At 36.5% G+C, this 25,157-nt stretch overlaps 1 protein-coding gene across 7 annotated transcripts in view; it reads left to right on the top strand.

Moving 5' to 3' along the window:
* Positions 1–25,157, top strand: part of LOC111871787 (2-oxoglutarate dehydrogenase, mitochondrial) — a 97,434-nt gene that overhangs the window by 18,100 nt on the left and 54,177 nt on the right. For 5 of the 7 annotated variants that reach the window (XM_023865117.2, XM_023865114.2, XM_023865118.2 and 2 more), the window contains exons 3-4: positions 2,156–2,374; positions 14,948–15,050. In XM_023865117.2, coding sequence (XP_023720885.1) covers positions 2,156–2,374; positions 14,948–15,050 — 322 coding nt within the window. Of the gene's footprint in view, positions 1–2,155; positions 2,375–11,203; positions 11,325–14,947; positions 15,051–25,157 lie in introns of all 7 variants that reach the window. The other 2 variants (XM_023865116.2, XM_033754414.1) reach the window with 1 other exon arrangement.

The raw sequence follows: 25,157 nt of genomic DNA, 5'->3' as shown, positions 1-25,157 counted from the left end.
GTGGGTGGGTGGACAATATTAGAATGGATCTTAGAGAGATAGGATGGGATGGTATGGATTGGATAGATCTGGCTCAGGATAGGGACCAGTGGAGGGCTCTTGTGAACACGGTGATGAACCTTCAGGTTCCATAAAATGCTGGCAAATTCTTGAGTAGCTGCAGAATTGGCTGCTCCTCAAGAAGGGCTCAGCTCCATGAGTAAGTAAGTAAGTAAGTAAGTCATTACTGTATTCAGTCTTTTTGAATAGCAGTAATGTATGCATGATTTTCTTACTTTACCATTGCATTGGTAATAATTCAAACATGGAATATGCATGAGACGTACAACAGTTAACTGAAGGTCATGTTATATAATAAGGCACTGTGTGATAGCACTTTTCCATACAGTTTCAAGTTCATACTGATATTAGATACATAAGAGACATTAAATGAATAGTCATCTGCTTAGCTGATTGCACAATGTTAAGAGAGGATATATGCCAGTTAGCATCTGATAGTCTTTTAAAGCTATTCTCTATTGGATACTAATTCCTTACACATGTACACACATCTTTAGGGCAGGTAGTTTAATTGCTCAGTCACAGTTGCATGTGACAGTGATTGCTTTCCTTGACTTTTGTGAAGGATTATTATCATCAAGAAGCAGGATGGTCCTTTTCATTTTTCCCTGATGGCCTCCTTTAATTTCCAGGGCATAACAGCATAGGTATCCCCAGTGATTGCTGTCTTGTATGGCATGTAGTGCACAAATAAATTTCTCTGCAAATCCGAAAACACTGTTGTCATGGTCTTTTCAGCTGATGTCTGTGTCTGAAGCTCTTGGGAATATATGAACCATGGTGTTTTTATTGCAGGGATTCCTGTTTTGTTTTGGGATCCCAGTGATTGATCCACATTTTATTATCTGTAACAGTTCTCAGGGAAGTGTTTCTGGGTCATCTTTGTAAAGCTTGAAATACTGCTGTGAAAACTGAACCCTGCACTGCCTGTGAAGTGGACTCAGCATTCTCAGGCTCCAATTAGAACTGAACTTTGATGTGCCCACATGGTCATGGAGGATGGCCGGAGTAAATGGTTCCGATGTAATAAATTCTCAATCAGTTGTAGACAGCTTAAAATTGTGTCCTACATGACCAGGTCATCAATTTTCTCTCACTTTGCTAGAGCAGTCACTTCCACTGGCCTTTCCACGTCAGGGGTCATCTTCAGTGGATTTTCTGCCTCTGATGAACTGTTTTGACCAATATTTCACTTGGTATTCAGTAGGTGCAGCATCACCACACAGCCAGTATCTATTCATGAATAACTTTTGATCCAGTCCCCTTTTGTGAGGAGTTTTATGACATTGTTGCTCTAATGTCACAAAATCCATGCTCTAATGTCACAAAATCCAAGCTAAGATGTGAATAGATTGATTTATACTGTAGGTGTGTCACAAGTTTCAAATGGGCTGGGCTGGAATTGTGTACACAACATGCACTGGCATGTGAGAAATGGCTACAGCTTTTTTCGCATTGTATTATATGCCATTGTAATCATTGGTATACTTAAGAACTCATCAAGGTACCATCAGATTACAACATGAAATGTTATTTGTTTTCTTAATTTAATTTTATTGATAACCCAACAAGTTTGATCATCAGAGTGACATCCTCAGGGGTGTTGAATCAGTACATTGCTAAAGTTGCTCAAGATGTTTTTTTACATGATTCTGTGTAAAATGTAAAGTTGTCCCTGTGCTTAACTAATTAAGCAATGCGCCATGAAGGAATATGGGGGAGTGGATGTATAGATCCATATTTTCTCGACCTTAGCTCTAGATGGAGGTGAATGGTCAGCTTCTCACCGCGGCTGCTTTACCTCTGGGGCAAGAGCCCCCCGGTATCCATTGGATAGGAGGTTGGGTGCACCCCATAGCCAGTCTGGACAATGTGGAGGAGAGAAAATTCTTGACCCTACCAGGACTCGAACTCCGACCCCTTAGTCTTCCAGCCCATAGCCAGTCACTATACAACTATGCTGTCCTGTCAAAAAACTTGTGCTGTAATTGGCAAAACAAGTGAGGTAACAATGTATTACGATATGTACATTTGGCATTAATCTCTAAGGGATTGTGTGTTTAAATAATGTATTTCTGTTGCATACTTGTTGCAGTCATGGGATTCATTCTTTCGCAACAGTACGGCTGGTGCAGCCCCTGGTCAGGCATATCAACCCCCTCCCTCCCTGGCTGCTCCCGGCCGCAATCAAGTTCCTGTAACAAGTATAGCGCCATACCTTGGGGGCTCTGGGGCTCCTGCACTTGGTGGCCAGATAAATGAGAAGGTCATAGATGATCACCTAGCAGTACAGGCCATTATACGATCATACCAGGTATTGTCCTGAACTGCCGTATTTCTTCAGAATATTTTCTGTTATGAATTTGTAGCTATAACATTAATTGTTCATGTGGTAGAGATTTTATTTTGATGCTGGTTCACATTTTTTAATGTGACCAATATTCATATGCCAAGTACGTACAAATGTTTAATTGAATGTCTAATTTTGTTTGGGTGAGAGAAGCATGCTTGGAGAGTCTTGTGGAAAGGAAAATATTTGAGCACTATATTGGTAGTTAGATGGGAAGTGAATCGAGTGATGTAGTTGTTACAAGTGCATCATTTCAGTTGGGACATGAAACACTACAGAGATGTGCAGTTTTACACAGATAAGGTACATGATGGGACACTTCTTTAACATCCATTTGTAATAATCTCACAAGTAACTTAACTGCCTCTCACAAAGTTCCTTGTTGCAGCCATATGGGATGAACTTCAAAGCACTGTAACCCAGCACCAAGACCAAATTTCAGATATGTTCTAAGAACATCTTTCATTTTAAGTCATAGTGTGAGCACTACAATAAAGTATTGATATTCTTTTCTGAATCGCTTATGCTGTGAGGGGCACGCTGTCATGAATATAGCAATGTAGTGATATAACTTAATATTTTCCATTTATGTGCATTATTAACTACAATAGTATATCTGATTTGTGCAATATGTTACATTTGTGGTGAAGGTTTTTTCATCAGGTGGGCATGAATATAAAAGTCATTTGTTCCATTTTTTTTAAGAATGAATTCCATCAGGTGCAACAATGTTTTTAATACATGTTTCGCCCAATGATGGTCATCATCAGAAGGCAACCATCTCTTCAAAGCAATTGCTTCACGTGTATTACATGCATGTGTTATGTAAGGGTTAAAACCCTAGTATTTAAAATATGTTTTGTTAAAATGGGATTTTTTATTGATTAAAATCTTGTTCTTTCGTCTCAGTGATGGGTCATATTCCTTCACAGTAGGTCTTCTGCAAATATAATAAATTGCTTCAGTTCTATATTCTTTTTCTTTATATATTAATTTTGTTATTCAGAATCAGGACATGTAATGGCTTTATGTTATTAAAATCATTGTTACATTTTATGTAATTCAGTCCTAAGTTTACTGATACATTGCTGCCATATTAACAAAGGGACACTAGTGCCGGTTATGTAAGGGCTCTCTTGTTGCTCCCTGTGCTTATTATGCTATTATTCATGTGTGATTACCACTGTTGATAGTTACAAAACCCTTGGTACTAATATGTAGCTAAGTAATATTTATAAATATTAAATCTTTAAGTCTGGAATTTTTAAGCAAGGAGATAGGAATCTCTCTCTTCTTAACCTTTGCTGTGTCTCTCATTCTGATTACTGGGAGACTGTATATTGGGATTATTAGTGCATAATTTGCTGCATCATATTCTTAGCAAACAAATAACAAGTAACGTTACGCAAACCGCTATTGTCACCCCCTCTTCCACTGTGCAGTCGACACCTGAGAAGTGATTTTAATCTGATGTGGTATAACATTGCATGAATGAGTGGATGTTGTGATATAGTCTCTTTCCCCCCCCCCACCTATCTTAAATTTTTTGTGCTGTTTGATTTCTGTGTACATCAGTTCAAGGCATTCTTATGAAGGAGGTTTATTTGAACCCTTGGTCCTTTTTGAAAATTGTGCAACTTTTATATTTATGATCATGTTACTCCAGTGTCATATCTAATATAGTAGAATGTATAACAAAGTATATAATTTTCAGTCCAGTGTGACATACAAGTTTACAACACTTCAGTCTTTATTCACCTTACATGTTTCAATTCAAAAGAATCATCCTCAGAGGCGCACCACTACGATCAGGAAACACTGTCACATAAAATGTTTTAACAGTATGCACTTAGGTTGTGAATAATGCTCACTATATCACAGTTAGTTTTAATGTTTGCCTTATGCATTCACGTTGACGGTTCTTGAAGTGTAGATTTACATATGATGTTATTTCATTTAAGCATATTTGCTGGGTATTCTGATTGGGATTTCCCACTGCACGCAATATGATATTCACTTTTCCATAAAATAGCTTCTCTATGTATTTAAAATTGTATTAAAAATCTTTTGTATGTAAAAAATTAGTTATTATGTTAAAAATCGTGAACCAACATTGGGTCATGTTGTTTTCCTCCCGGTGGTAGAAGATGTCGTTTATTTCTCTTGATTGTATGTTCTCTAAATATATTATTATATTAATTTTTATTTATTCTATCTTATATATAATGCTTATAAGTTTATTAAGTGTCTAGTTAGGCCTTACCTTATTGTTAGTTGTGTAGTTTACGTGCGTGCTGTGTCATATATACTGTTTTGGAGAGTGCTGTGTCACGTATTATATTCTTCCTGTGTTTATGACGTTGAAGAGGGTGTGTTCAAGTGATGTATAATAAGGTCAAACATGTTGTTTTGATTGTTTGTTTCCCTTATTTGTTTCTGTTCATCTATCAATTTATTGTGTTTGTTGTGGTAATATATTTGGAATTCCTCTTTTATGTTCATTATTTTACCCTTATTAGCTTTTTCGATGATTTCCATGACCGTTGAGATTGGTCCGTATTGATGACGATTGTTTAGAATATATTGGGCGTAAGCGGATTCATCTCTATTTAATCTTATACTTCTTATGTGTTCACAAAATTGGTAACAATATTTTTATACTTTTATGTATTTATAAATCTCCTAGTGGTAACATCCAAGAATTTGTCAATCAACTAGAAATAATTTTAAAATTTTTATATACGCCTAAGTTAGAAATTATATTGTGTGGTGATTTTAATGTAAACTTTTTAAGTAATTCAAATAGTGTTCACCAGATAATCTCACTTTTGTATACATATAATTTATGTCGCGTTGTCGACTTCCCTACAAGGATAACCAAAGAATCTAGCACTGCTATAGACAATATATTTTTGGATTATAATAGGTTAAACACTGTTCAAGTCTATTCGGTAATGAATGGGCTCTCAGACCATGATGCACAATACTTGATGATAAATAATGTTTTTGAATCTCAAGTAAAGAACAGTAGGCTTGTTAGGAAAAGACTAATAACCAAGTCTAGAGTCTTAAAATTTATTGACATGTTACACAATGAGGAATGGGACGGTACCCTGGATAACACAGATGTTAATGCTAGTTTTAATAAATTTTTGAGTACCTTTTTAGTTAATTTTGAATCATGTTTTCCTATGCAATCTGTGGTAAATACTGTGTATAATAATCAGTGGATTACTAATGGAATTAGAGTGTCCTGTAGGCGTAAAAAATATCTTTACATGATGAGTAGAGTAACTAGTTGTCCTAAATTAAAAGAGTATTATACTCGATATTGTTCCATATTAAGAAAGGTCATCTATAAAGCAAAAGAAATGTATTATAATGATTTGTTAACCGAATCCACTAACAAATCCAAGGTGTCATGGAAAATTATTAACAACGAAGTGGGTCATGCTTCCAAAAAGAAGTTTATTCCCACAGAATTAAGATGTGATAAGAAAACAATCCACATAAATACAGCAGCTGAGTCTTTTAACACATTCTTCATAGACTCAATAGATCAGATAATTAGTCAGTTTCCTAACAATGAAGGTGCACATCCCACAATTAGATGTAGCCTTTTTGGCAGCTATCCAGATATAGTTAATGTTCCCATTACTTCAGCGGAAGTCTTAAGCACAATTTTTTCATTAAAGAATAAGACCTCTAGTGGATACGATGGGTTGTCTAATAAAATTATCAAGTTATGTGGGGCGCAGATAGTTAAGCCCCTTATTCACATCTACAATCTTTCCTTAACAACAGGTATATACCCAGATCGACTAAAATATGCCAACATTATACCATGCTTTAAAAAAGGTGATACATCTGAAATATCTAATTATAGGCCTATTTCTTTGTTGACAGGTTTTTCTAAATTATTTGAAATATTCGTCTTTAATAGGCTAAAACAACATTTGACAAACGATAATATTATTGTGGATGGGAAATTTGGATTCAGAAATGGTATATCTACACAAAATGCTATCTTCAAACTAACAGAAGCTATTTATAAGGCATGAAATAACAAAGAACTAGTGGTAGGTGTATTTTGTGACATTACAAGGGCTTTTGATTGTGTCAAGCACAACCTAGTAATCCAAAAGTTAGAACATTATGGTATTAAAGGATGTATTTTGAAATGGCTCAAATCATATTTACATAATAGGAAACAGAGAACTGTATTACACACTCATGACTCAACCACCTTTCTTTCTAGATGGGTAACCTGCAGACATGGTGTTCCCCAGGGTTCTGTCTTGGGACCATTACTATTTAATGTTTACATTAACGACCTGCCAAGTACACTAGATGGTTTGGCTCATACCATTCTTTACGCGGATGATACCTCCATTATTGTTTCCTCAAAAGACATCACAACATTGAATCATAAAATAAATAAAATAATGAATCATATCTATGAATGGTTTCAAAATAATCAATTAGTCCTTAATCTAAAGAAGACGCATGTAATTAAATTTACTACGCCTATGACCATGGACTATCCATTACATGTGGAATATAACGATCAAGTTCTTAATATTGATGAAAGTGTTAATTTCTTGGGTGTGTGCCTTGACAGTCATCTCAAGTGGAAACAATATTCCGATAATTTAACAAAAAAATTAAGTACTGCAATTTTCATGCTTAGAAAATTGCAGCCTACGGTGAGTGGACAAGTTTTACGTATGGTTTACTTTTCTCATGTGCAGGCTCAACTTAATTATGGTATCATTTTTTGGGGCTCTTCTTCATTAATGAAAAGTATATTTACTGTACAAAAAAGAGCATTAAGAGTCTTGTTAAGATTAGGGCCAAGGAGTTCATGTAGGGAAGGCTTTAAGACAACGGGCATACTTACTGTCCCCTGTTTATATATATATTCCATAGTCTTGTTTGTACTCAAAAATCCTGATATGTATCAGGTGAATAATGGCATACACAAATTAAGTACTAGGTGGCATAATAAACTACATGTTTCCTTTGTGAGATTATCTTCCATTCAAAAGAGTGTGCATTTTTCATCCATTAGAATATTTAATAACTTGCCATACAATATATATTCCTTGAAAGACAATATTAATACTTTGAAACAAAGGCTAAAAGAGTATCTTATTTTAAATGCATTTTATTCGGTAGATGAATACATGGCATACAGGCAAGCATAATACATTATTGTTGTCTTTCCAAGATTATGTATTATCTATATTTGTTATATGACTGCATTTTATTTTTTTATTGTGTTTTTATTTTATAATTCTTGAATATTTTAATTGTTAAGACTAGATTGCATTTTGCAATGTCATTTTGCTGACTAATTCAATATCCAGTCCGGTTCCCGGACAGTGGATCTGTGAAATTATGTATCTATGTATGTATGTATATCGTGTTGATAATTTCCTTCCTGTTTGGCCTATGTATACTTGATGACAACTTTGGCAAGTTAATTTGTATATACCACTTTGCTCGTATGGGTTTGTGTTGTGTCTTTCGTGTAATGTTCTGCCTATTGTGTGGTTTGTTTTAAATGCTATCTTTATATTAGTGTTTTTAAATAGTTTTGTAATTTTCCATATGTAGTTTCCTGTGTATGTGTAGGTTACCCATTTTTGGTCTTGTTTACCTTTGTCAGTAGGGTTACTTGTTTTTTGTTTTAATCTATTATATATTTGTGTTATGTCATCTTTTTTATATCCGTTGTTTAGTGCAATATTAATAATAGTGTTTAACTCTTTATTTTTAGCTGTTTCTTCAAGTGGTAATGTGAGTAGTCTATGTATCCAGTTTTTATATGCTGCTAGTTTTTGTTCTCTAGGATGGCAAGATTTATTATTTATTGTTACATCTGTTGCTGTGGGTTTTCTATATATTTCCATTTTTATTTGTCCCTGTTTGTTGGTTACATTTAAGTCTAAATAAGTTATTTGGTTGTTTATTTCTTCATTTAATGAGAAGTATAGGTTTTTATTTTGCGTGTTAAAATGTTTGAGGATATCTTGGGATGTTATTTTAGTTTGGTTGTAGATTATGATAATGTCATCAACATATCTATTATACAATATTTTTGTCTTCCAATAAAAGTTTTATTTTCCTTTGTTCTAAATGTTGTAGGAAGACTTCCGCCATTATACTTGACAAAGGTGAGCCCATAGCTACGCCTGATTTTGGCTTGTAAAATTTCTCGTTATATTGAAAATAATTTTGATTTAGTATCATTTTAAGGATTGCCATGATTTCTTTCATAATGGATTTATCTATGTGGTTTGGTTTGAGAAGATTGTTAGTTACATGAAGTGTGTCATTTATTGGGATATTTACGTAAAAGTCTTTAATATCCATTATTAGTATTTTATGATCTGAATTTAATTTTAGTTTACTGATGTTATTTGCAAATTGTAATGTATTGATAATATATTCATATTTTAAATTTATAAGTGTATTTAATTTTTGATGAATATGTTTGGCTAGTTTATGTGTAGGGGTATTGGTATTATTTATTACTGGTCTAATTGGGGCTTCTGGTTTGTGTATTTTAATTTTAGCTTTGATTTTAGGTGCTTGTGGGTTCATTTGGTGAACGTATTTTCTTGTTTTCGGTTCTATTTTGTTTTTGCAAAGTTTTAAGGTACCTTGCATTGCTTTTTGAAATTTATGTGTAGGGTTTGTTTTTAATTTGGTGATATTATTATTTATTATCAATAAAGCATTTGATTTTATTGTCCATGTCATTCTTGTAAATTATAACTAGTGTTTTCCCTTTGTAGTAGTGCGCCTCTGAGGATGATTCTTTTGAATCGAAACATGTAAGGTGAATAAAGACTGAAGTGTTGTAAACTTGTATGTCACACTGGACTGAAAATTATCTACTTTGTGATTAATAGTGTGACGGACCAGAATGAGACAAATCAAATTAGTAGAATGTATAAAATTAGATGTCTGCTGTCATGCCTAACCAAAACATCACGGGATAGCAGTATGTAAATTTATTTTTAAGTGGCACCACCGTCCCTTGACGGCTTTGGAATGCCCAGAACAGTATCAGTTGTGAGGTATTCTCTCATGAGTCAGGTTGAACACCGGCCAGTCTGCTCATGGCAAGCCAACGTGAATTATCGGAGTTTGAACGGGGCATGATAGTGGGTGACAGGCAGATGGGACATTCCATTTCCGAAGTTGTGTGGTCATTCAACATTCCTCGATCCACGGTGTTACATGTGTACCAGGAACACCTTGTGGAAGGCATTTCCACCCACCGTAGACAGCAAATTGGCCGACCACGGGTCTAGCTAGAATTTGCCATGGTAACAGACAAGCGACACTGGCTGAAATCACATCCACATTCAATACAGGAGGTCAGTGCAGCGTTCTTTAGCTTCCATGGGATATGGGAGCAGAAGACCAACCAGAGTGCCTCTGTTAACACCACACTGACACAGTGCCTCACCTGGGCTTGTGACGTCGCAAAATGGACCCTGGAGGATTGGAAACATGTGACATGGTCCGATGAGTCACAGTACCAGTTGTTTCGGGCGGATGGTGTGGTTCAGGTGTGGTGCAGATCCCATGAGGCCATGGACCCCAGTTGTCAACAAGGCACCATGCAGGCTGGTGGTGGTTCCATACTGGTGTGGGCTGTGTTCACGTAGCATGAATTGGGTCCACTCATCCACCTAAACATGTCATTGACCAGTGAGTGCTACGTTACACTGCTTGGTGACCATTTGCAGCCCTTCGTGGACTTCATGTACCCCCACAATGATGGGATATTCCAGCAGGACAATGCACCGTGTCATCGGGCCAGAGTTGTCCAGAATTGGTTCAAGGAGCATTCTGGAGAGTACCAACGAATTGTGTGGCCACCACATTCGCCCCACATGAACCCAGTTGAGCATTTATGGGACATGGTGGAGAGGTCCATTTGCACCCAAAATCCTGCACCTACAAATACCAGGGAGCTATCCAGACGACATGGCTCGACATCTCTCCAGAGGTCTTCCGTCCACTTGTGGAATTGTTGCCATGTTGAGTTGCTGCACTTTGCCGCTCTAGAGGGGGTCCTACACGATACTAGGTACCTATCCCATGACTTTCGGCACTTCAGTGTATATAGAAAGCATTTCAAAGGAAGAGAAAGCAAAAGGAAAGATAGTGAATTATGGAAGAAGAAAAGGTTATTGGTGGGTGGTGTTAGGATACAGCAAATAATCATAGCATCCAGTGGATTACATAATGTTGAAGGATACACATCTTAAATCCGTAGTTATCTGAAATGTAAATGAAACATGCAAGCAATGGAAGGCTAGACATAACATCTCCATTATACATACAAGATTGTGAAGATATACAATAGGGAATTATGAATAAAGTAATTAAGACTATGATGCACCCATCTGTTATTTTGGAGGGGAGGCATTATATTCGTATGAGGCTATTCACTGTTATATGATTCTCAAATCAGCAAGAAGCTGAAACTAAGTATTGATTAAATAAATAGTATTAAGGTTTCATTCAGTGACTGATAGTAACAGACTGTCATAAATTGGTTTATTGTAGTGAAACTTATATAATTTGAAGTATCATATAATGGCACAATAATATATACCTTGGTATATGCTTAGAACTCAAACCCATTAAGATGACTGCATATTTATAATTTATTCTGTTTATACCTATCTGAACAAGATTTGCAACTGGCTTTTACTATGTTGAATTTGGTGTTAGCTATTTGTAAATTCATTGACTGGTATGATACAGGCTCGAGGACATTTAGTTGCCGACTTGGACCCATTGGGTATTACGTATGCTGATCTTCATGGTACTTACACTGACCGCAAAGGGGCACCTCCTGAGCAGGTGGTGCGCCATTATATGCTGGGTAAGGTAGCCTGTGGTGATGTGGGTCTTGTGACATGAATAATAATTTCCCTTTTCCTAGCAGGAATCAGCATCTTCACATTTGCTTCCTGTCCTTGTGACTTCAGTTCTTGTCGTGTTTGGATTGCCATTCAAGTGTTCTCACTCACAAGGTCATAATAATATTCTGTGCATGTATTTACTGTCCTTGATGAAAATATTGCTGCAAAATTTAGCATGAACTTAACTGAAAGTAAAATCACTACCAAGCTTATGGCTTTCGTTTAATGGACTGTGGCTCTTTATAGATTTCTTCTCATGTGGTGTCTTTTTACCTTTTAGTATGAATAACTCCCCCATTTGCTCTTTGTATTCAAGAGAAAGTGTGAAATAAAAGAAAGCCAAAAATAATTACTGTGGAAGTTTTTGTAGAATGTGACTTAAATGTCTTTGTTTCTGAACTTCCAGGTTCTCAGTATTTATAATGCTCTGACAAAAGTATGTACTGTTCATAGATTTTCAGTTATTACATCTGTAGTTGTACCTCAAATGAACAGAGTTTTTTTTTGCAGAATGTAATTTATTGGTAAACAGTAAAAAATCAAGATAAGTCTGCCTTCCTCTTCTGTGAAAAACAAAACTTGCTGTTTGTTACATAGTCGTAAATCCCATAGTGCAAAATGTAGCCAGAAATTACACAAGATGACAGTGTAGTATTCTGCTATATTTTTATGATCTTAACTGGCATATATTTACTTTTTGTCCTGTGGATGTACCTGTACTAGCCTGGGTGTGAATAGTTTCATGATGACCATGGAGGAATTTAAGAGGAAGTACTGGGAATGCAGAACGTCTGCTGCAAAATTAGTCCGTTAAATTTGTAGATTTTTCGTTGTATCAGCTGGCCAGTAATATCTGTTGCTGTTAATATTCTTAATTATTATTATTCCAGATCTTTGCTGACAAGTCACCATATGTTAAGTTGTATGTATGTATATAAGAGTACTTTCAGAATGAACACTTTCTGTATATTTATTGCTTCCCCCCAAACAACTTAAACTGGTTTTCCCCCTGTACATAAAAATTAAATTTGGTGCTATATTATGTATTAAATAACATCTAACAGTAAAGTGAAATATCCTCTGCTACACTTATTATACTGAAGTGTGGTGTAAAAGGGTACTAAATTATTATGAGAGCATCAAGATACAGAGTATTTAAATGGCACAGCAGAATGTTAACATAATTGGAGGACTCTGTACTGCCACCAAAAAGGTTTTGCAGCAGTAAAACTCTAATATTATATTGTACCATCCTGTTGTACCTTTCACTTAGTGTTGATTGTTTTATACAGTCTCACGTGCAACACTATATTCTATAAAATTGATTAAAAGTTATTCACTTCAAAAGTTTAAAAGTCCATCACTGCATGTTTTGACCAGTGTGATCATCATCAGATGTTAAAATAATTGGGCAAGGAAACTGCTGTCTTATGTTGTTGCTTATGTTATTAATATATAAATCCTCGTGGGGCACATATATGTTTGGGTTGGTGGGTTGTGTTGCATGTCATGTTCTCAAACCAAGATACATATGCGCATCAAGAGGACTTATATAAACACCTGATGATGACCACATTGGTTGAAACATCTAGTGATGGACTTAGACTTTTAAAGTGAATAGCTTTTAAAAAATTTTAATGAATATAATGTTGCATGTGAGAATGTAAAAACCTAATCGACACTAAGTAAAGCTCTAAGCTTGTGTTTCGGATGTTTGAATCAGAGCCGAGTTATCAGCTATCTAGATTGAAGTTTATTATGATTTCCTAAAGTCTATCTAGCTCTCTGTTGGGGTAGTGTTTTCAGATAGATCATAACCACTTTATGCCAGGGCCATATATGCTCTATTAATGAGCATCATCCCATCTAATGTGACAGAGTATAACCTCTGCAAATGAAATGATGTCAAGAAAGGAATAACAAATGAGCGGAGCCATATGAATGCTTCATTAATTTTATATTTTGAATTCTGCTCTTTTACGTAATAAATCACAAGCTCAGTGTTGATATTTTTTATTGAATTTCTCTTCTACATGACAAAGTTGTGGCATGCAGGTACTGCTGTTATATATATGTTATGGAAATATGGGTTTAATGAATGAACATGTGAATAAAAGATGGAACTGTTTTGCTTTAGAAATTGAGCATTGAATAATAAGAATCAGCTTTTTACTAAAAAATATGTTGTAGTGTATATAGCCTGTTACTAACATATGTTTTGGTGATTGCATGTTTGTATACTATGCATACATTTGAAACAGAGAAGATGGTACAGTGGAATCATCTTACATGATCAGATATTTCAGGATAGAATAAAACATTTTGGGGACTGTATATCTCATCATGTGAGTGACACAAATTGGTGTGAAATAGCTGAGTGATGTCCCCATGGGACAAGAAATATTCCACTGCATAGCTTTGACTAGACTACCATATATATCCAGTTTTGTGTTGTGCACAGTCTCTGGAACAGCATTTGATTTGTACTAAAACCGGTAATTGCCCCCCCCCCCCCAAACAAAAGAAAAGTTCATTGCATCTAGTGACAGTGAAAATGTCAGATCTTGTATTGTATGGGCAGTGTAATAGTTCTGTATAGTGCTATTGTTAAGTAGAAGAGGTGGGGAGAAGGTGACTGGTTTGTGTATGTACTTGGTGATACTCTGATGTGATCTGAATGGCGATTATGATTGTTGGTTCTCCTTAACAGCTGCAATATGACATGTAGGTACTAACAAAGAAAATATTACGGTTGAATTTAAGTGAGAGTCCATTACCATGTACTGGTGTTGTTATACGCTGTGTTTTGCACACAGTGCAGCTGTGAAGCAAACTTGTGCATTAAGGGTCAGTCTTGCTTGACCCTTCTATCTGAGTTTGTGCTTGCAAAAAGAAACAATTTACTTGTTTGCGTAAGTGTTCTTCCAGAAGGTACATAGAACTGAAATTTTAAATATAACTTACAAAAATTAGTTTTATGTGATGTTCATAAGGTTACAGTTGTCTCAGTTTTACTGAAAAGTTATTACATATTGTGTTAACACTTTTCGACTTTTCTTTGAAGAGTTGGCCTGTAGGAATTGGAGTTTTGAACTTGAATTATTATACTTGCCTGATATAATGCACACTATTTTCTTCCAAATTGACTTCATATTAATATAATGTAAATTTGGTTCTGTTAGGTGTCTTTACTAGAAGCTACCATTGTAAATGCTATCCATTGAAATTTGCTGTCATATTTTCAGGAAATATTTGGAAGGAAAGTAATACGCATTATATATAGTGTGGCAGATATAGTAACTTTGAGATTATCTACACAAAACTGTGATACTTATATTGTCTTATTTCTATACCTGAGTTCTTTATGTTGACATGGACCATTTCTGTGCAATCCAGATGTATTCTTGATCCTCTAGGAATCCTGTTAGAATGAACTAACTCACGTCTCTTCATAGTGTTGTCCCGTTTCAGATATTTGTTTCCTCATGTGGCTCACATTGTGACTGACTGTAATAGCTTTAGAAACCTGAAATTGTTTCTCCCTATTACCATGCCTTGGAACCTTCTTACATTGTGTTGTCAGATTCGAGGTCATCACATTGCCAAGCTGGATCCTCTGGGAATTTCAAGTGCAGATTTGGATGACAAACACCCTCCAGAATTGCTCTATAGCCACTATTCCTTTGGTAAGAACTGATACAGCTCAACAAATACTGTGGTGGGTTCTCTCATTTACATGCATATTTATTATAAATTAGCTATTTTGAAGTGTAAATGGTTCAGGATCACAAAAATTTTGTAGGTTATGTTCTCTTATGTCATCTATTGTTTTATCAGGGTATTTAGTGCTAGCATAATTTATCTTCACCTTTATGGAAACCCCTACCATCTTTTCCTTTCCCAGACAGTATTCTTCCATGTTTCTTTTTATAAAACAGTTTTAGTAGTCTTTGTTTATTATTTATATGAGTTTAATGCCAACAAATACATTACATATATGAGTTGCAAAACACAGACGAAGACAGAAGTGCATTAAACATATAAAGTACAGTCGTAGTTGGTTGAGGGGCTATGCCACAAGCTGGAAGGTCGTGGGTTCTAGTCCCAATGAGGTAATTACATTTTTTTCAGTTGACCTAATCCTTCCAGCCACGCTAGGCCCTGGGGTTTACTCAGCCTCTAACAGAAATGAGTACCAGGAATCAAATAGTTTTCCTGGGGAGTAAAGCACGGCCAGCACATAAGGCTGACAACCTCACCGCCATCTTTGAGCCGATTGTCTAGATCAGTGATGGGCAAACTTTTTTAGGAGGGGCCCAAAGAAAAAAGAAAGAACTTTAGGCATGCCAATATAATTTATTAAAAACAATAATGGTAGATTTTACAAAATTCTTGTAATACTAAGCCCTATTAATGATTGAAAGATTATGAAGGAGAATGTGATGAATGAAACTGTGACTGCATTTCCAAAATTTTCTCATAATCTGGTTCGAACTGGGATGCACTGATTCTCAGAAGTGAAGTTAAATGCTCATCTGTCAGTCTGTTTCTAATACAACTCTTTCGAAGTTTCATTGTAGAAAACACCTGTTCACATATATAGGATGAAGCAAACATAGCAGTGACTTTCTGGGCATGAGATATCAGATTTGGGAAACTGGATTTCGACAAGGACTTGTAGAACTCTAATTTTGATACATTGAGAAACAACTGTTTGAGTTGAGTGTTACATTGCAACTCAATTAATTCAAGTTGCAAGTCCGGTTTCACTGTTTCACAGTCTACATTAAAAGGCATACTGAAAACATCCAAGTCTTTTTCAATGGCACTGAAGTCTTGAAATCTTCGTTCAAATTCACCACGGAGTCTTCTCAGGCTATCCTCGTAGCTCCTAAGCTTGTCCTTCATCACTAGGGCTATTGAATTTAACCTCGGGAAGTGAGACAGTCATTCCTAGCTAGCTGATCTGCAAACAGAACAAGTTGTAGTTTAAAACTTCTGATATGGCCCCAGATATCATCAATAAATTGATTTTTTCCTTGCATCTTGACATTCAACTTGTTCAGGTGGCAGAGAAGATCTGTGAAAAATGCAAAGTCCGAAAGCCATGCAGTATCTTCCAGCATTTCACATTCTACAGACCACTGTTTCTCTTGGAAGAATGACACTATTTCGTCTTTCAGCTGCCAAACTCGCTCGAAGACGCGTCCCGCGCTAAGCCACCTTACTTTCGAGTAGTACAGTAAATCAGAGTATTCAGATTGCATGGAGTCAAGAAACTCTCGAAATTGTCTGTGAGTAAGCCCTCGAGATCGAATGGCATTAACAAGCTTCACAACGACATCAAGCACAGGTTTCATATCCAAGGCAGATTTACACAGGGCGTCTTGATGTATGACGCAATGCAGAAATACAACATTGTTCTCGGGATATTCTTGATTAAAGATCCCAACAAATCCAGATTTTGTCCCTGTCATACTTTGTGCTCCATCTGTCGTAATACTGCATATGCTAGTTATAGGTACTTTCAAAGTTGAAAGGCCTTCCAGAAATTCATGAAAAATATCTGACCCTGTTGTAGTTCCCTTTAACGACCGCATGCATGCTAATTCCTCTGTAATAGAGAAGTTTTCGTCAACACCTCTTATAAATAATAGCAACTGTGCAGTATCATTTATATCAGTGCTTTCATCCATAGTAATGGAGCAGAATTTAAATTGACCAATCCTTGATTCCAACTGTGATAATATGTTTTTATCTATGACTTCGATTCTAGAAGTCACTGTTTTTCGAGATAAGCTTACAGTTTCAAAATCCTTTGTCTTGTCAGGACATAAAATATCACAAACTTTGAGCATGCAGTGTTTAACGAACTCCCCATCAGAGAGAGCTTTGTTACCTTTAGCAATATTTNCTTAAGAGCTGTGAAAAAGTACTTCCAAGTCCATTCATCTTTGAAAACACGGCACTCTGAATCAACTTTACGTTTTTAGTTGACATCTTAGGGCTGAAATGTTTCACGAATGTGCACAGCAAAACTAGCAAACACCTACAACAATAGTGGGACCGGGTCTGAATAAAAGACTGTGGTGTTAGTAGCCAGCTGCAGTGGATGTAATGTGGAGGGGGTACAGCGAGGAGGCTCCGTTGCCAGTTTTACTCTTCGCTACAAAAATGCCAGCAGCCAGTGCCTCACTCTCAAATGTTAACATAGCATTCCAATGCCATAGTGGATAAGTAAATAAATTAATCTGTGGTCACTAGGCTAAACATAAAAGGGAGGAAAGAAGAAGAAAATAATCCAGAATTATTTATTTTCCTTAATTCTTCTTCTTTTCATTCGTCAGATTAGGAATCATTTCACGGGCCAGATAGAACCTATCAAGGGGCTGCGTCTGGCCCGCGGGCCGTAGTTTGCCCACCACTGGTCTAGATAGTGTGGGACCTTCAACGTCTCACAACCCTATGGGCCTTCACGGCCTGGTACAGGGATAGCTTTACTTTTTTTATTAAATACTCTTATTAATGTTGAAAAATTCATTCTGGTCCAAATCCTTCAGTACACCTTACAGGTTAGCAATGATATGTGTGTGTGATTGTGTTGCCAATTTGTGAGTCAACAAGGAAAGCAATTTAATTATTTATATACATATATAAATTAATCATAATTGATTTTAAATCTGTACACACACACACACACTTAGCCTGCTTAATACTGTTAATGTATTCACAAACTCTATTTCAACAGCTGGGAACATTCAGAATACGAAGGTGCATCTGGAAACTGTTTGTACAAGTATTCTGATACAGATTACACTTTTCAGTCTTGTTATATTTGACAAAGTCCAGTCAGTGGTTATCTAGCCCCTGAGAGTGCTGAATGGCTGATAAATGGAATGCTGTTACACTTTCTGCTGATTGAAGCCTCCTGCTGTCTTGCAAATTGTCAGAATGTGCACATATCTTGCATTCCTTTTGTTTCATTCATGTAATATTTGTGTAATGATTTTAAATTCTAATATATATGTGGAGAGTTTGTATGTTTAAAATCACAGTCAAGATTAATTATACATATGTGCTCAGTGCCTATAAGGCAGAATTATGCTTCATGCATGGCATGCAATTTAATTTTGTATACTCAAAATATGTATATAGAATTTAAACATTTGTAAAACAGTACCAGAAAAGTGCTATAAAAATTGTGCATATTAGATATCATGTGAGATAAAAGACCTTTTTGACTTTCATCCAGTGTAATTTCATACTTGTGAAATTAGCTAACATAGCCCATACAAGCAAATATTCTTCAACTACCAGAGTACATCAAAGAGTTAAAAGTACTCATGGCTCTTTCAAATACCAAGCAAGTTGGCCCTAGTGTGCAACACTTCTGACTTGTGTTTGTGAGATGCCCAGTTTGAATCTTGGCCGGGACACCAATTAACGTAATTTTTTCATGGTTTTCCCGAAACCCTCCAGGTGAATGTCAGGATAATACCTTAAATTAGGCCATGACCGCTTCCTTCAATATCCTATCCAATTCTTTTTCTTCTGTCATTCAATCAGTGGAAAATATATAGTCTTAAGTTATTCACGCCATCATTAAACAAATTGCAGATATTTAAGAAATGAACATCAAACTTCTCTCGTCTCCAATTCTTTTTAATGTGTATTTTTTCATTTAGCGTTGTGTCATCTATCTCTAGCACTACAGGATGGGACGATTTAATTCCCTAAATGGACCTGTGAAAGCAAAATTTGTTTACCTGTGTAAGCAGCTGTTGTCGCCTTCTAAAGACTCTCCTTGTGAAGCTGTGCACTTTGTGAGATGATGGTGCCGCTGCTGGAAACAGTCTTAAAAATCGTTTTCCGGAATACCTCGTGGTAACGTCACATTGCATTGGATGTCAGGAATGTCAGCAAATCTTTGTAACTTCAGGGCATTTTTTAGTTTTGGAAACAACCAAAAATTGCAAGGGGCTAAGTCAGATGAATAAGGTGGATGGTTCATTTTCGTAATGGGTTTCTTATCCAGGAACTTGCAAACTCTTAATGCATCATGCACAAGGGCATTGTGATGGTTTATAATCCAATTTTCAGGCCACAGTTTGGGTCTTTTCCCCCGAACAGATGCCCATAACCTTGTCAGCACTTCCAAATAATACTGTTGATTCACCATTTGTCCTTGTGCAGTGAATTCATAGTGAACTATCCCCTTGTGATTGAAGAAACACACAAGCATGGTCTTGAACTATGAGTGAGACATGCATGCTTTTTCAGCTGAGGTGCATACTTTGTTCTCCACTGCATGCTTTGACATTTTGTTTCCAGGTCGTATTGAAAACGCCTCATTTCATTACCAGTAATGACCCTATCAGACATCTGCATTGTGTAAAAGATCGGATGAAATGTGAAGCCGACGTTCTTTCTGGTCATCTGTTAAGATTCGAGGCATCATCTTTGCAGAAAATTTTATCATTCCCAAATCCTCCATAATAACCTGTCCCACTGTTTCCTTCTGTTCAATTTTTCAGCTATTAGTCTCGCACCTAATCTTCAATCTGAGTGCACCAAGGCTCATACTTTGTCCACATTTGCATCTGTCCTTTGCGTTTTTGGCTGCCCACTTCTTGGGTCATCTTGCACATCTTCTCGCCCTTCCTTGAACTGCCTATGCCATTCAAAAACACTTGATTTCTTCATAGCGCATTCACCGTAAGCCACTGTTAATAGGGCTAACATTTCACTAGCACTTTTACCAATCTTCACACAAAACTTGATGTTTATCTGTTGCTCCAAATTCTTGTCACTTATTTTTCTACCAATAGTATACCACAGACACGTACTACTTCCTATGTTGCTTGGGAATAACAACTTATTTGGTCTGCGACTCATGTAAACGCAAGTTGGAACATGTCCAAATATGCTTGGGTACACGAGTTTGCCTGACTCAACACCCCCACGACAAGCCACAGCCATTCCGGGAATTAAATTGCCACATCTTGTAAATAGAGTGAATGACAAATTTTTCTGTCAGTACCCCATGTTCACACAAAGGAATCTTGCAACTCATAGCCAGTAAGTACAAATATTTTATTCAAACTCAGATGCTGATGGGTCATGCCCAAAAGATATAGAAAACTGCGAGGACTTGCATAACCCTTGCCTTGGCTTCAACACAGTATAAGGAAAGGGGTAGTTTTTCCACAAAATCACATAATTACCGGGAAATTTCAATCTTTCACAATGCATCCTTTAGATTCTAAATGCAATTCATTTACAGTCACAATGCATAGCTGGATTTTGTGTTTTTCATTAATGTATCTCCTCCAGTTGCTTATTCTTTTGCAAAGTGCACGGACTGAATGCATATAATGGAGGTCAGGCCTGTCCACATGTTTCATTTCCAAAGTCCACCTGAATTAAATTAATTTTAGCTCATAACAGTGTAATATAACCCCTAATAGGAAAGAAACTCATACTGTCTCAATTTTCTCAAAGATGGCCCAGGGTGTCCCTCTTAAATGTTGGTTGACTTTCAGTGGACTGCATGGCATTGCATCCCAGAAGGTAGAACTCTTAATAACCACAGCTGTGAGAACCTCAAATCAATTTTAAACAAGAAATATTGACAAGTATAAAGCAGTTCTACTCCGTAATGTCTTTAGTGTGATTAGCTTTGCAATGATACTTTGCATCTGCAGTAAATTAGCATCAAGGCTAGTGTGATTCCCCCCCCCCACATCTTGCTCTCATTTTGGAGTATAGGGAAGAATAACGGAAACCTAGTTCTTCACTCTCAGTGTATATACATAGATAGTTGTTTCAACTGAAGTCTTGGAGTATCCATTTTTCAAAGTGCATAACCAGTTCAGCTTTTCAGGTAAGTGCTGTGTCAACAAGGAAGAACAACATAGAGAGGCAAAGCATTTGTTGGCATTGAAACCTTTTAATTATAGTGTTCACTGTTTGAGAACTTGGAAGTGGTATAAGCTTCTTTGCCAGTTTCTAGTACAACAGTTGTGTAATGCATTTCTGAAAGTCTAGTATCAGTATAGGAGAATTTTCTTTGGATGCTATCCACTGTCTAGATGAAAAAATGCATACATACTTTTGGAAGCTGACACAGTCTCTGTCTTGAGGTAAGACTTCCTTAGCCATTCTTTTATATATATATAATTCAATTTGGGCCCAAGTTTTTAATATGAGTGATGTTTCAAATTAAATTCACTTTGCCTTCCACATGACTTCAAGAAAACGTGCCTCTCTATGGTGTTGAGACACACTGACAGTGTACATATTAGAAGCTGTCATGCAGTGTTCAGTTGGACTCTCATGTGCAATTTCATGAGCTAACTGTAGCTTTAATATAGTAAACTTTTGATATGTGCTTAATAGCATCCATACTGTAAACAGAGCAACTAAGGTACAGTAATGTGCTTTAAGAAAATTTTACTGTCAGTTTTTATGCCTTAAAATGGAAGTCTTTCAAGAACATTTTACACTGTATGCTGTAATGTTTGTTTTATTTTGCAAGGTGACAATGATTTGTCTTTATGTTATTATGTAGACATCTTGTCATTGTATTACTGGAAAAAGTAGTGGGATTAAAAATTTGTCACGTTATTCATGCCTGCTGAAATTCAGATTTTATCTCGTACAGTAGTTGGTATAGAAAATCTAATTGGGAGATCATTGTATTGCTGAGAAGTAGCAGAATTGGCTCATTTAAATGTAAATGTAGATGGTCAATGAAGCTGGCCACTAATTATCACCTAGTAACAATGTGTGGAGTGCGTATACCTCCACTCCCTCACATGTCTTCATGGCAGGGTGCTTAGTTAAGCTCAGAGAAAACATTGCTTTTATTTATCTCACCTTAAAAAATGGCATGCGGTATAGATTCAGAAGTTTATGCCAGATTCCAGTATTTTTCTTTTTTATCCTCTTTATGGACAGTTCACTGAGGTAGTGATTGTTTTCCGCATATGCCATAAGAGATGTTACAGGTGACCGTGTAAAATGTTTCAAACTTGGCTTTCTAAGTTTGTGCTTAGTCCTTGAGCTGCATGAGTGCTTGTTAATTTAGACTCATAAACTTTCATTAATATTTGCCATTGCTTTTTGCATATTCTGTTGTTTATCCTTTTCTAGTGCAAAATGCATCTGTGATTTATATTTCTTGTTAATTTGAACTTCTTTAAAGCATATTCATCTATAATGAATACTTTTATTAATGCCTGATTACGGTAGTATATCTCAGGGATGATCCAGAATATGTTTAGTATTCATAGATAAGTAACTGCTGAATGTTTTGTTTTGTTTGTTGTTAGTATGACATGTAGTAACCACTTGGTTTGCCCCTAAATTTAGTGTGTACATAACATGATGAGGTTGGTGGCAAATGTATTCCTCATCCCAATTTTCCTAGTATACTTACAGGAAGTATCTGTCCTACCTTGTAAATACACCCATATTTACTTTAACACTTTGCGGACCCTTTAAAAGGTTTTTCGCTTTTAAACATGGCGGACCGTTCGCGTGTTAACAGGTTTTTAGAACACAATAAGTTGCAACACACTCTAAATCGCTCTGGCGCCACCTACATTGCACGCAACCGCCTGCAGATGCGTGATAAGACTCTGGAATGTTTAGTTAGCAGTCAGTTACTTGACCTCGCTGTTTACTTAACCGACTATAAAGGAAAATGCTTTGCCTTCTTCAAGCTGTGTGTATCAGCCAGTAGCTAGTGGGGAGAATGTATCAAGGACAAATTCTCCTCCGATGACCTAGCTGACCTGCCTTGTGAGACGCGTAGTAATGGATTGCCATTCAGACAGTGACAGTGACGGGTGACAACAAAGAATTGTGGCCACAGACAATAAAAGTGACAGTAGCTCCGACAATAATGCGGTTAATAACATTGCACGTAGTAACATTGCAGGGACAGCAAAATATCTAAACCCTGATTCAAAATTGAAATACAAAGCATTTCTGATGGATGTGGCAAAGGCCTGGGCTACAGTCCAGATGGTGGCGGCAGAACCAGGGTCACACAAAGACTTAGTATGACCGGGCCATCAACTCCCACCCCACGAAGGCCTCATGTGGACCCCCCAGGGCGACTCTTGAGTGATATGCGGAAAAATACCCTCGTGAAAATTGTGAAGAGTGAACATTCCAAGGGGAAGAATACTTCTAGGCAATGCCGTGTTTGCACAGTTCTCAAAAAAAAAGGAGTATGTCTACATTTGCAAGTTCTGTGTAATGCCACTTCACAAAGGGGAAAGTTTCCAGAAATATCACACCCTCAAGCACTTCTAGGAGCATTGGTAAGTGTTCTCCAAAAATTTTAGTTCAAAGAATTAATTAGGAGATTTTATATTAATTTTTAAAGTGAACAGTGCCCAAGTTAGGGTAGTATGTTTAAAAATGCCGGTCCCCAGGGTCATTTAAATCATTTAAATCACCGGTCCACAAAGTGTTAAAAAGAAGTGATTTAATTGTGCAAGAGTTTAAATGTTGTTAATAAAAGAATGATATTTTTCTTTAGGATCCAAATCATGTGACAAAAAGGACATGTGAGTGCAGTAATATGATACCCACATTTGAGAGCTTCTGTCATATTTATCCTTGCCAAAGATGAAAACAGCACATTTCTCCTCATCATTAGTATCTATCACACCATATGGAGTCACATTCCAGGAGACAGCATTTCTTATAGACACGACTGTGAGAACCTCACATTTCTGTTGTAAACTTTAATATTGTAACGTGTAGGCTGTGTGACGTGACACAAATAAATCGCGCGGGTCTTCGGATCGGAACAAATTCTTTTATTGGACGCTTATTTGCACACATGTACACTTATTCACAATTTCAGTATCACAATTACTGCTTCTGCTATAGTTGAAGTCAAACTGAAGACTGACTACTACTGACTGATCGCTTCAAAGGCCAAGCACAAACTGAACTCATCTCTTCAAAGTCAAATTTGAACACAGCTGTGATATCACAAATGTGTTGATTCCATTCGTTCTTTTTCTGTAGTAACCAACTACTTGGTAGTGTTGTGAATGAAGTGTGAGAACTAGGATTTTCAGGCTCCTCTCAAAGAAGTTACACCTTAGTGTTGAAATTCCAAGTTGTATGTAGAGCTATCAGAGTTATTTTTTCCAGCTCTTTTCCTTATTTTACAATTAGAAAACAGGGTTACATTGTCATGATGACCAAGTCTGCACAAATTCCAGGAGCCTGATTGCCATGGCACCAAAAATTTTCATGATGGTGCATGGAATTTTTTTTATTACTACTATTGCATGCAGGCAAAATAATGTTCTTCAACCCTTTTGTCTTTATCTCCTTCATATCCCCCTGATTGCTTCCCCATTCATTCTATTTACACATCCTCTCATCATTCCTCTCTCCCCTTCATGTTAACAATGGTTCATTCACTGCTCTTTTCCCTTATTGTCGTATCTCCTTTCCCATCTCTTTATGTTTCTCCATCCCATCATTTCTCTCTTCGTGTCATAGCAGTGGCAGAAAGCAACACTATTGTTAAAATCTGTATTTTGTGTTCAGTTTATTTGTGGTAATGAACCCGTTCAAGGCGGGCATGTGAAATTTTGTTGTAAAATTAACTTGTAAATTAGTCATGTGACCAGACACAAATTTGGCACACTATGGAATCTCGAGATTATATATGTTATGTTTAACTAAATTAACTTATAGATGCCTGTGTTCTAAGGAATATGAGCATCTTTAGCTTATCAGTATTTTGTTGCATGATA

The sequence above is a fragment of the Cryptotermes secundus genome, unplaced genomic scaffold (genome assembly GCF_002891405.2).
Source record: "Cryptotermes secundus unplaced genomic scaffold, Csec_1.0 scaffold846, whole genome shotgun sequence".
Lineage (NCBI taxonomy): Eukaryota > Metazoa > Arthropoda > Insecta > Blattodea > Kalotermitidae > Cryptotermes > Cryptotermes secundus.
This window is presented reverse-complemented; position numbering and strand designations above follow the sequence as displayed.